Source organism: Lycium barbarum, chromosome 9 (assembly GCF_019175385.1).
Source record: "Lycium barbarum isolate Lr01 chromosome 9, ASM1917538v2, whole genome shotgun sequence".
NCBI classification, from domain to species: domain Eukaryota; kingdom Viridiplantae; phylum Streptophyta; class Magnoliopsida; order Solanales; family Solanaceae; genus Lycium; species Lycium barbarum.
Genome location: NC_083345.1, coordinates 101,556,021 through 101,568,761, shown reverse-complemented (window position 1 = coordinate 101,568,761; position 12,741 = coordinate 101,556,021). Strand labels below are relative to the sequence as shown.

Sequence of the window (12,741 nt, the reverse complement as noted above, 5' to 3'; positions counted from 1 at the left end):
ACAGAAGATAAAGTATGCAAATTGAGAAAGTCCTTGTATGGCCTAAAGCAGACACCTAAGCAGTGGTATGAAAAGTTCAATGGCACATTAGTGGCTGATGATTTTGTTGTTAATGCTTCTGATATCTGTGTTTATTCTAAAATTATAGAATCAGATTGTGTGATTATATGTTTATATGTGGATGACATGTTAGTCTTTGGCCCTAATGTGAATGTTGTTAATGAGACTAATAATTTTTTGTGTTCTAAGTTTGAAATGAAAGACCTTGGAGAAGCAAATGTGATTTTAGGCATTAAAATCAAAAGAACTATTAATGGCTTTTCTTTTTGTCAGTCTCATTACATTGAGAAAATGTTGAAGAAGTTTGATTGTTTTGATGTTGCTCCTGTAAGAACTCCTTATGATCCTAGCATACACTTGAAAAAGAATAAATAATCTAGTGTTTCTCAAACTGAATATGCTAAAATAATTGGGAGTGTAATGTTTCTCATGAACTATACTCGGCCTGATATAGCGTATGCTGTTAGTAGATTGAGTAGATATACTCATAATCCCAGTAGTGAACACTGGAATGCTCTTCATCGTTTCTTAAGTTATTTGAGAGGTACTATGGATTGGTGTTTGCATTTTAATAAATTTCCTGCTGTTTTAGAAGGTTTTTGTGATGCAAACTGGGTAACTAACAATGATGAAGTTAGCTCCACTGGGGGCTATGTGTTTACTTTGGGTGCAGGTGCTATTTCATGGAAGTCCTCAAAACAGATTTGTATAGCACGTTCTACTATGGAGTCTGAGTTTATTGCTCTTGAGTTGGCAGGGCAAGAAGCTGAGTGGTTGAGAAACCTTTTGGCAGATGTGCCATTGTGGGGAAGACAAGCTTCACCAGTCTCCTTACATTATGACTCACAGGCGGCAATTGGGATTGCTAATAATAGTGTATACAATGGAAAAAGGAGACATATTCGCATCAGACATGGTGTAGTTAAACAGTTGTTGAAACATGGTGTTATCTCCTTGGAATATGTAAGGTCCGAAAGAAATTTGGCGAATCCTTTAACCAAGGGTTTAGCGAGGAAAATGATCCTTGAAACGTCGAGGGTGATGGGGCTAAAGCCTATGGATTGGGGTAATATGGTGGATACCCGTTTGTGGTCAAATGAGGCCATATAGTCCATCAATAAACACTAAATTTCCTATCCCTATGGCGTGTAGTGGTGTTTATAAGGTTGAGCTTTTTGTTCTTAATGATTCCATAGCCTTAAGGTGGTCTATGAGATAGACTTGATGGAATCACATACGTGAGTGTAAAGGTGTAGTCGCCTTTTATGAAAGACTTAGGCCATCTTTCTAAAGCACTCATTAGACCCAAGGTGTGTGCATGACCAATAAAGCACTTTTGTGAGTATCGCGGAGTTTGCATAAACTAAGGATATAGTATGTGTTGTGGGGTTCTCAACTCATGTCCATTTAGTTCAAGAGTACTTCACTTTTTGGATATTTGTTGTTGCTTCATTTCACTATGTGTTAATTCAAATCGAAAGATATTGACACTTAAGTACATGTTCCTTCTTTTGCCCAGAAATTATTCCTATTCTTTATCTTTGCATTAGTGGGGGATTGTGACAGTTATGTATTGTTATTCTAGTCAATTCTTTGTTGGTAATGCAAAGCCAAAGTTTCTTTGTGGTTCCTTTTTTCCTTACTCATCTTTTCTCCTCTATAAAGTGTAAATGTCCTACATAGGTGGAGGAAAGTCTTTCTTTCCTCCTTATATTGAATTGTGTGTTATTGGGTTAGTAAATGGGCTAAAACAAGAAATGGGCCTCGCGCACATGAGAATTGGGCTCCGTAGGCAAAATTGATGAATTTGCCACCCACCCCCCCCCCCCACCCCCCCAGACGTCAGGCCCAAATTAATTCTAGTATTGCAAAATATTATTTTTTGATATTTTAGGCTTATTCGAAATTTTCCAAATACATCCTTACCAGAAATTACCCAAATATGTGTTGATTCATTGTATGGAATTTTTTGTGCAAATTTGTAACCTCTGAATTAAGTGGTCCATTATTCAACAGTTAATGTCAATAATTATTTTCCTCCATTATTCAGATTTATTGGCATAATTATTTTCTGAACGTTAACCAACGTTTCTGATTCTTGACTCTATTTTCATCTACCTATAAAACGAGGTTTACAGATTTCTTGACAACACATCGACTTCTCTTCTACATAAAAACTAATATTCTTCGTCGTTTCTGGGCAACTGTTTCTGCAAGCTCTATACTTCCAACCACCAGTGCAGGTGTTTGGGAGTTGTCATGGAACCTTGGGGAGCGCACCGAACTAAACGATTTGCACCGTGATCGGTCCGGAAATCACTTTCAAGACAGTGGCTCGTCACGACACAACTGTGATTTCATAATTTGTTTTCTTGTTTTCTGAGTAACTGATCTATATTGTTCTCTATTTTACTAATAGATTATACATAATTGAGTAATCGAAAAAGCGATATGCTATAAATTTCTCAAGATAGTCGGCTAAATCGAATCATTGACGCCCCTAGTCATAACGGTGGTGAGGAATTCTTTTTTCCTCCTTAGAGGTTTAGATAATTGATGTATTCACCCATTTTAGATAGCATGTATATATGTCTGATTTCTTTTTTCTTTTCTGCTTTCTTTAAGGGGCATAGGATATCTTCCTTGTAAATTTCCGTTCAATCAAAAGAATGTAACACATATTGAGCAAGGGAAGGCGATCGACGAGGCAGTAAAATAAAGATGAATCACTTTTGCTTACCTACTTTACAATTTCGCATGGTCGAACCATAGGATCAATGACATATAGTGGTTACAGATGACACACAAAATGATCATGATAATCCTCCCGTATGAGTGGTGACACTATAATCCGCATTCAGTTTTATCTTTCATGCATGAAGAGACCACATTATCAATTTGACGTGTTTGAATATAGAAGATTGACTAGGAAATCAAGGGCGGAGCTAGGTACGTAGATGAACCCCCTCAGAGAAAAATTATATAGTATATTTAAGATTAAAATTATTTTTTTATGTATATATAATAGATGTTGAATCCTCTTGATTTCTTCATATTTTTAAACCTCTTAGGTGAAAATACTAGCTCGGCCATACTTCATCAATTTTCATAGCATAATCACTAAAGTAATTTGCTTATGAGTTGACTTGATTTGAAAGAGTTGAGACTAGCTCTTACATGTAGACTTTTAATTGGTGAACTTTTTAGTAATTATTCAGTTTTGAAAAATTGACCCGAATTCATTATAATAACGCATATAAAAAGACTTATTGGGTGGCTCGGTCATGTGATATAAATAGCACAAGAAGACCAAAGCAACTCAATATTACACTAAACACACAAACCTCATGACAAAATGTATGATTTGACTTTAAAGTAAAGACACGTTTTACCCAAGCTTAAGATATTCAAAATACTTCAACTAAATAAAATGTGAAATTCAAGAATATGTGCAAACCTTTGAGCTTTAGTGCTTCTAAAGCTCAAACAAACATCAAGAAGTTATAAATCCCCAAAGTAACGATCAAGCAAATATGTCGACTTCCTTAGCTTTTATAAGTGTCTTTTGTACCTTAAATACATAATGAGATACTCACTTAAGGTCTAGAGTTTTTTTACTATATTAGAAGCATGAATTGGGGGTGGTTTCGTCGTCCACCTCCAACTCATGTGAAAAGAAAAAAAAAACGTGCACCCCATATTAAAAAATCAAACAATATTCATGTAATTCCCAAAGTATCCCCATTAAGTCAATAACGGTGGATTCATTGCCACATGCGTATCAACCCATTAGTGAGAGCAAATGAAATTATTGTACAACAAAAAACGTGGACCCCATATTATTACTTTTCTTCAAAAGGTTAAGTAGCCAAACCATACAATTTCCTTTGTTTTCTTATATTAGCCTGAGATCTAATCTAGATATTTAACTGTTGTATTTGCTATTCCGCCATGTCATTTATTTGTTATGTTTACTAAAATACATATACTTAAAATATTTATATTTTAAAATAAGATAGAATTTAATTACTTTTTAATTTTTATTCTTACTTTAATAAATGTGAAAAGAGATTAATGTCGTAAAATAAAAAATAATATTAAATGGAGATCAAATAATAAATAAGGTAAATTAATCAAATTATAATTCTAATTGACGTTTCCTTAGAAAAAACGTGCAAAAGACAACATGATAAGTAAAATAAGCTAAACCAAGAATATTCACCAAAAATTGAAAAATAGTAGTTCTTCGTTTAAATAGAAAATCAAATTTCTACTTTGTTTCGTTCTAAACATGTAAAATTAATTTAATAATTTGAATTAGAATTATTCAAATCAAAATTTGATAAAAAATAATAAGTATTGTTTAGGTCCAATCTACATACATTAACAATAGAATATTTTACACTTTTAAATTAATCGAATTAAAATTCAAAGAATCAACTGATGCTTAAATATTGCTATTGTTTTGTCTCAAAGAGAGGAAAATAGTTTCCTTTTAAACAAGTCTTCTCTTTTAAAAAGTATTAATAAATTTTTGCAAACTTTCTACTCGTAGCAAACACTAATATAATAAAGTTTTGGATACGGAGCACAAACTACAATGTTATATTAATCGTGTTTTGAACATAGTATATATATATATATATATATATGCATAAAACCAGTGCAAACTTATGTATGTTTATTAGCAATATAAAATATATATATTATCACTACCCAAACACAACTACATACACATAGATACACTATAATCCAAAGTGTTGCGCACGGGCATGCGCCATCTAGTAAATATATAGAAGTTAGATCATGACTGTCACGACCCGTCTAGGGGCCGTGACGAGTACCCGATACTTGTACCGGGCACCCCTTGTCTATCGTTTTACCTTTAAAAACGATACAAGTATCGGGTTCTCGTCACGGCCCCTAGACGGGTCGTGACAGTCATGATCTAACTTCTATATATTTACTAGATGGCGCATGCCCGTGCGCAACACTTTGGATTATAGTGTATCTATGTGTATGTAGTTGTGTTTGGGTAGTGATAATATATATATTTTATATTGCTAATAAACATACATAAGTTTGCACTGGTTTTATGCATATATATATATATATATATATATATATATATATATATATATATATATATATATATATATATACTATGTTCAAAACACGATTAATATAACATTGTAGTTTGTGCTCCGTAAGTGGGCCCGCTACTCTCGGGCCGGATGGGGTGACGTATATGATTTACATATATTACGTGTCATGTCATTACTTGTGAGGGTCCTAGGGTAATCGGGTCCCACTTATGCAAGTTCTAGGGGTTTAAGAGGTCTTTCCATCATTTGCACACTTTCTAGTTCAATTCTATTGAACAAAAAGTGGAAAACTTTGGATGCGGATTCCGGGGAAGAGAGTTGTCCCCGAGGCGCGTACCCAACTTATTACGTCTAAGACATGCCATATAAAGAAGGGTGAAACCTTACATACCTCTTTCCGCTCCTATTGCTACTCCAAATTCACGTTGCAATCTCGTCAAAATCTGCAAATTGGTCATGTTTACCAAAACTCTTGTTAGGATACTTAGAGTTGAATTCTTAAGGAAACATTTGGCTACCGAAATTTCGGCAGCACTTCCCCTATAAATACTCCATCCCACCAAGTTCAACTTGGCTAATTTCAATCAACAACAATCCCGGGAATTCAAACCCGGCCAAAATATCAACCACAATTCCAACAACAACAATACTAACAACTTCCATATTCAATCAACTTACTACTTCTTCCAAAAACTTTCTAACTTTAATGAAAACAATCACAACCTCATGATCTATATTCCAACAACATCATACTAACCACATTACCTTCCATGCATGCAAGAACATTACATTCAATTCACATAACTTCTAAAACAAACCTCCACCTACTTCAACTTCACAAGATTATTATGCATTCATTAGCAATCTAGCATCCACAATTCAACTACAACCAAAACATTAAATAGAATTGACTAATTTTCTTCCATATTACTCTACAACTACACGGCCAACATCAAGCATACACACTACAACCTCTCCAAATTTATTCAACTTCCATTTTCCATATATCATTCACAACAATAACAACCAAACACTAGATAAATTAATTAAAACACAATTTCTACACACATATACATGTTCCATACCTCACGGCCACACCCCTATTTTTATCTCTTTCATGAATTTCATCCATTTTAACATACTACAACACATATAAACCATTCATAACACATAAAGAAAGATCAAAACTCACCTTTCTTCTTCAACTTCTCACTTGACTACAACTTGGCAATTTGTATGATTTTGAATCTTTCTTGCTCCAACAACAACTTCACCTTGTTAAGCACCCTTTACTTGGTAGGGATTGATTTTTGAAGAATTTTTATCAATTTTTCCTTGGAAATTTACCCTTGGCCGAAATGGCCTTCAACTTTTCTCCTTCTCTTTCTTGTTCTTCAACTTCTTGAATATTCTAGAGGTTGTGTGATAAAGATGACTTAGTCATCTTATTTATTGACCAAATTTTATTTAATATGGGCTTGGGCCATAACCATGGCCGGTTGGGCCTCACAAATTTGGGCCTTATTATTTTTTTTTTATTGTTTTGGGCCAACTCGGTTTGGTCCCGAGTTGGGCCTAGCCCACTGACCTTTCGACCTTAAAACGTTCATATCTCCTTGTACCGACGTCACCTGGGCACCCACGACATATGGTTGGAAAGTTAAATCAATTATCTACAACTTCTATTTCTTGGTACTTTTCCAAATTCCAAACTTATAATACCGTTTTTGCCCCTTGAAGTCAGATCACCCGAAAACGTTTTCTTAAAAATATTCGGTTGGAGGACTTCCACTTTGATTTGGCCCAAGGGTCCTTCTTGAGTCGTGTTTAACTTCTCATATGTGATTCATATGAATTTTCAGATGTCCCAAAAAAATCTCGATGTGTGGGTCCCACCTCAGCAAATAATCTGACGTTCAAAAATACGGGATATAACAATGACGAACAAAATGGGGCTAAATGGTTCACCATTATCGCCAGTTTTTAAGTAAAAAAAATCTGAACAGCAGCAATGTGATGCACTGCGGCCCATTTTTGATATAGTAAACAGAGGAATTAGGATTTTTGCAAAACATGAAAGTTGTGGGTAATTTTCTTATCTTTTCACAGCCTTTAGAATCACCTAATTTCACATTATACATAAAAAGTTATGGTCATAATACTAATTGCTACCAGCTCCAAAAACGGGATTAAATTGTCTTACTTCAAGGTTTCATATCTCTAACAAAAACTTGAATATTTCACCCAAAAAAAAAAAAAAGTGGAATAACAAGCTTACCACAAGATTTAGAGTTAATTCCTTGAATGATCACCCAAGTTTAGAAAATTTCTTATAAAAGTCACTTTTGTTTCATTTAGGACAATAAAGTCATTCAAGTATCACTATTTTCCTCAAAAAATACTAAACACCTCAAAAACCTCCTTCTCTCTTAGTTGGCATGCCACGTCATTAGAGCCCCATATTTTTTTAATAATAGACTTATTTAACTCATTAAACTCATTTAATCAAATTCATATTTTATATCTAATCAAATATGACCCGGTTAAAAAGCAGCAAAGGAACAAACTAGCATGTAATCTATATGAATTAGAATTAAAATAGATAATTTTTTTAAATCTATAGATTAGTATTAAAAGTTAAAATTTAAATATAAAAAAAATTGTTTAGAGCTTTAGTTTAATATATTGCTAGGTATTAATATGACAAGTTGGAATAATCATAACATGAAATAAATTAGAATATATTATATTTCATATAAGACTAATAATATAATATTTAAAAATAAAAAATAAGAGTTAAAATATAATATTTTAAAATAAGTATTATAGTAATGAAAATTCTATACCTTTTGCATGAGAATTAAAAAGACCTCGATGGTATGAAAATGAGAATGCCAAAAATTGCACACTACATATATAATATAAGAATAGATAGCTAAAAATAAAGAGAAAAAATTTACACTAACTTTATTTTTTAAATATACGATTTAATTAGATTTTTTTAAAAGTTAAACCAATACGAATGTAATTTTTGTGTTATCTGTGTAATTATATTTTAATGTGGAAAGAATATGTTTAATGTGGAAAAAAATATGCTATTTAAAAACTTGAATTTGAATAGAAAGATTAAATTACTTGAACTTTAATTTAAATTGAAAGATAATATGTTTGAATCGAGATTAAAAAGAATTTAAATTTGAAAAGGTGGCTTAATAAAAAGTATGGTTTGATTCTTTTGTCGCTTTTTAACCATGTGATATTTAATTGGGTATAAAATATGAATTTGATTAAATGAGTTTGATGAGTTAAATATGTCTATTATTAAAATAAAAAAAAATGGGGCTTTAGTGACATGGCATGCCAACTAGGAGAGAATGCGGCTTTTGAGGTGTTTAAGTACTTTTGAGGAAAATAGTGATATTTGAGTGATCTTATTGTCCTAAATGAAACAAAAATGACTTTTGTAGGAAATTCCCTAAACTTGGGTGACCATCCAAGGAATTAACTCCAAGATTTATTGAGCTTTTTCACAAACCCAAAGCTTAGGGTTTTCAAAACAAGGCTTAACCTATCTTGATTCTTGGTGGTAACATTTCAAAATATATTCAAAGGATGAAAACTAGAAGGATCTTGACGATATTTGAAAAGTAACTTATGTGGATTGAGATCTCTAATGGAGGATTAGGACTTATGAGAAGAACAAGTAGAGAGTGGTGGTGAAAGATATGGTCTTTTTTTCTTTGAGGTAGAAAGCTAATACCACTTTGGGAAAATTACATATATATACATGTTAAGGAGAAATATTTACGAAACGTGATGATAGTTTTCCTTATTTACAAAACATAACGATATTTTACAAAATATGACGAATTTTCATATATTTTTCATTTTTTATTTTATTTTCAGAATTATTTTTTTTTAAAAAAAAATATTGTAAACTTAAATTTTTATTTTTATTTTTGGCTCAAAGGCTTAAAAAATTACATCAATATTTTGTGTATGAAAGCTGTATGTGTAAGCAAAATTTTTAATATAGTTTTTCATACACAAAATGTGAATGAAATTCTAAGTCTTAAGCGAGATATACACATTTTATACCATTCTCATACATAAAATTTTGAGCGTAATGTTTAAGACTTGATTGAGATATACAAATTTCATATGTTTTACATACACAAAATTTGAGCGAATTTTTAAGCCTTGAGCAAGATATACACATTTCATACACAAAAATTTAAGCAATTATTTTAAGTCTTGAATGATGTATCAAAGTTGTATACAATGTTATTGTAGTTATATTAATTTTAAAGAAATCTAATACGAACTTTATACACGAAAATGTTAGCGAAATTCTAAGTCTTGAGCGAGATACAAATTTCATTTTGTTTTCATACATACAATTTTGAGGTGATTTTGTTAAGCCTTGAACGAGATATACACATTTCATACAGTTTTCATACACTCAATTTTTAGCGAACTTTTTAAGCCTTGAGCGAGATATACACATTTCATACAACCTTCATACATAAATTTTTGAGTGAAAAATAAATAAATAAATTAAAAAATATATTTTTTTTAAAATAAATTAAATATATATATATATATATATTTTTAAAAAGTATGTTTGTTATAGGATTTGTAATGTTATGTTTTGTAAATAGAAAACTATCGTCATGTTTCCTAAATATTTCTCCTTAATATGTATATATACGTACTTTATCCTACTATTTTTATCAAATGGGTCCAACTAATGGACTTCAAGACCTAATGAATATGACAAGTCTAAATTTTATTTTTTTCAAACAAAACCTAAAATTTTAAACTCAAGAAAAATAACAAAAAGTATTTACTATAAGAGTAAGATTATTTAAATGCCAATAATAAATTTAGGGTGTTACAATAAATGAGGAAATAAAATTAGTACCCAAATACCCATGTAAGAAAATAATTCCCTAAAAATTATTTCATTCCCTAATTATTGGAACGGTTCCACATTAAAAGGTAAAAACTTATTGTACTTTTTTTCAAAATATATTTCTTCAAATTTAATAGTACACAGAATCCTTTTTTAATATACATTTTTTTGCGCGGATTGCCCTTTTTTTGGGGTGGTCTTTAAATTTTGCCCCCCATATTTGTGGTCTTTAAATTATACCCTCATATTACTGGTCTTTAATTTTTGCCCTTTGCGTTGCAACCCTGAGCATTCACGTAGAAATCTGAAGTTCTGGGTTCGAACCCCCGCTCAAGCATAAATTTAAAAAAAAAATGCAAGGCAAAGTTTGGGTCGCGTGTATGCCGGACCCGGCATACACTTGTGAAGGAATTACCAAAGTTATGCCGGACCCGGCATACTTATGCCTTATGGGCAGACTTGGTATAAGTATGCCGGGTCCGGCATAACTTTGGTAATTCCTTAACAAGTTTATGCCAGGTCCGACATACTTATGGACAAACTTAAAAGTCTTTTCCTAGTTATACCTTATGGGGCAGAATTTTAGTTAAGACACAATTAAAAGTATGCCCCATAAGGCGGAACTTTTCCTTAAGGCATAATTAAAAGTTTGTCTTATAAAACAAAGTCTATGTCTTAAGGAAAAGTTATGCCTTATGGGGCATACTTTTAGTTATGCCTTAACTAAAAGTTTGCCCCATAAGGCATAACTAGAAAAAGACTTTTAGTTAAAACTTAACTAAAAGTTTGTCCATTAAAAATTTGTCCATAAGTATGCCGGATCCGGCATAAACTTGTGAAGGAATTAGCAAAGTTATGCCGGACCCGGCATACTTATGCCAAGTCTGCCCATAAGGCATAAGTATGCCGGGTCCGGCATAACTTTGATAATTCCTTAACAAGTGTATGCCGGTGGGGGCATAGCGAAATTTAAATTGTGCCTTGCGAATTTTTTTAAAATTTTTGACTGAGTGGGGGTTCGAACCTGGAATCTATGGGTTTTAGCCGAAGGGCAAAATTTAAAAATTTCAAATATGAGGGGTAAAATTTAAAGACCATCCCAAAAGAAGGGCAATTCTGCGCGAATTGCCCTTTAATATACATGTTTAAGAAAAAATGGGCCCCTCAAAAGTTGGGCCCCCCAAGCCATTGTTTTATGGGAAAAGGACACAAATGGGCATCCGGGTGAAATTATTGACACTTGATGACCCAAGAATCTTAAAAGTCATTTTTTAACCTTTTCAAAATAATTTTATTTTCTAGCTATTTTTCAGCTAATTGCAGCATATGTATATAAACTGTATCATTGTTGTATATGTATCACTATTGTATATGTATAGAAAATGTATCATACGTATAGAAACTATATCATTATTGTATAGAATATGTATCACAACTGTATAAGTAGAAAAAAATATATCACACGTACAAAAACTGTATCATTATCGTATATAATATGTATCCTAAAGTATATGTATAGAAATTATATCATTGTTGTATAATTTGTGTATAATAAATATATAATCTACGTATAATTTCTGTTTAATAAATGTATACTTAGAAAACGTATCATTGGTGCATAATTTATGTTTAATAAATGTATAATTAATATATACTTACTAATTATACACGTATTATACATGTTTGTGATAATTTTTAAAGGCTCAATATGAAGTTTTTTCGTCGATCTTTAGTGGCGACTTTAGTTGCCACAAATAGTTATGTTCTTTTGTAAGCGAGCCTTTAGCGACGACTATTTTGTGGCGACTTAGTTGCCACAAAAAGTCTTACTTTTTTTTTCAGGTAGTTAATGGCTGGGCCGCTAGTGTTTGGCATTAATTTGGGTCGAATGGCCAACTCAGGTCATTTGCTTAAATGGGGCTTTGTTTTTTGCTGATGGTCACACCATATACTTTTCCCTTGTTTTATCATTTTTTTTGCACGGATTGCCCTGCAGAGGCGCTGGTCTTTAATTTTTGGCCCTCATATTGCTAGTCTTTAATTTTTATCCTTCGCTTAAAAAGGTGGTCGAAAATACCCCGAGATTCTAGATTCGAACCTCCGCAAAAAAATCGCAAGGCAAAATTTCGCGAAAAGTTTGCCTTAAAGCATAACTAAAGTTTGTTGTATATGACAGAGTTTGCCTTAAGGCAAGCCTTATAAATTTGCCTAAGGCATAACTAAAGTCTGTCGTATACGGCAAACTCTACTGCACAAGGCAGACTTTTCGCGAAGCCATGTCTTACGATTTTTTTATTTTTTTTTTAATTTTCCCAAGGTGTAACTAAGTTCTGCCTTAAGGCAAAGACTGTCGCATAAGACATACTTCTTCGTGAAGTCATGCCTTGCAACTTTTTTTTTAACTAAGCCGGGATTCGAGCCCAGAACCTCGGAATATTTTAGGCAAAAAGAAAAAATTAAAGACCAGCAATTTGAGGGACAAAATATAAAGACCAGCGCCTTTGATGGATAATCGTGCAAATTACCCCTTTTAGCCATATAGTGAAGCCGCCCCCGGCTAAAACCCCTCACAGTCCACATACCATACAAATTATCAAGGACGCACTCTCCCAGTGAGCTAATAGCCTGTTATGCAATCCTCCCCCCGGAAGCCGCTATGCC

The 12,741-nt window shown here is 32.6% G+C and overlaps 1 protein-coding gene across 1 annotated transcript; it reads left to right on the top strand.

Annotated features, from left to right (window-relative positions):
- The first annotated feature begins 480 nt into the window (after positions 1 to 480).
- On the top strand, positions 481 to 1,170 carry LOC132612078 (secreted RxLR effector protein 161-like). Its single transcript, XM_060326421.1, has one exon. It carries the CDS (start codon positions 481 to 483, stop codon positions 1,168 to 1,170), a length of 690 nt encoding a protein of 229 aa, XP_060182404.1.
- The last annotated feature ends 11,571 nt before the right edge of the window (positions 1,171 to 12,741 follow it).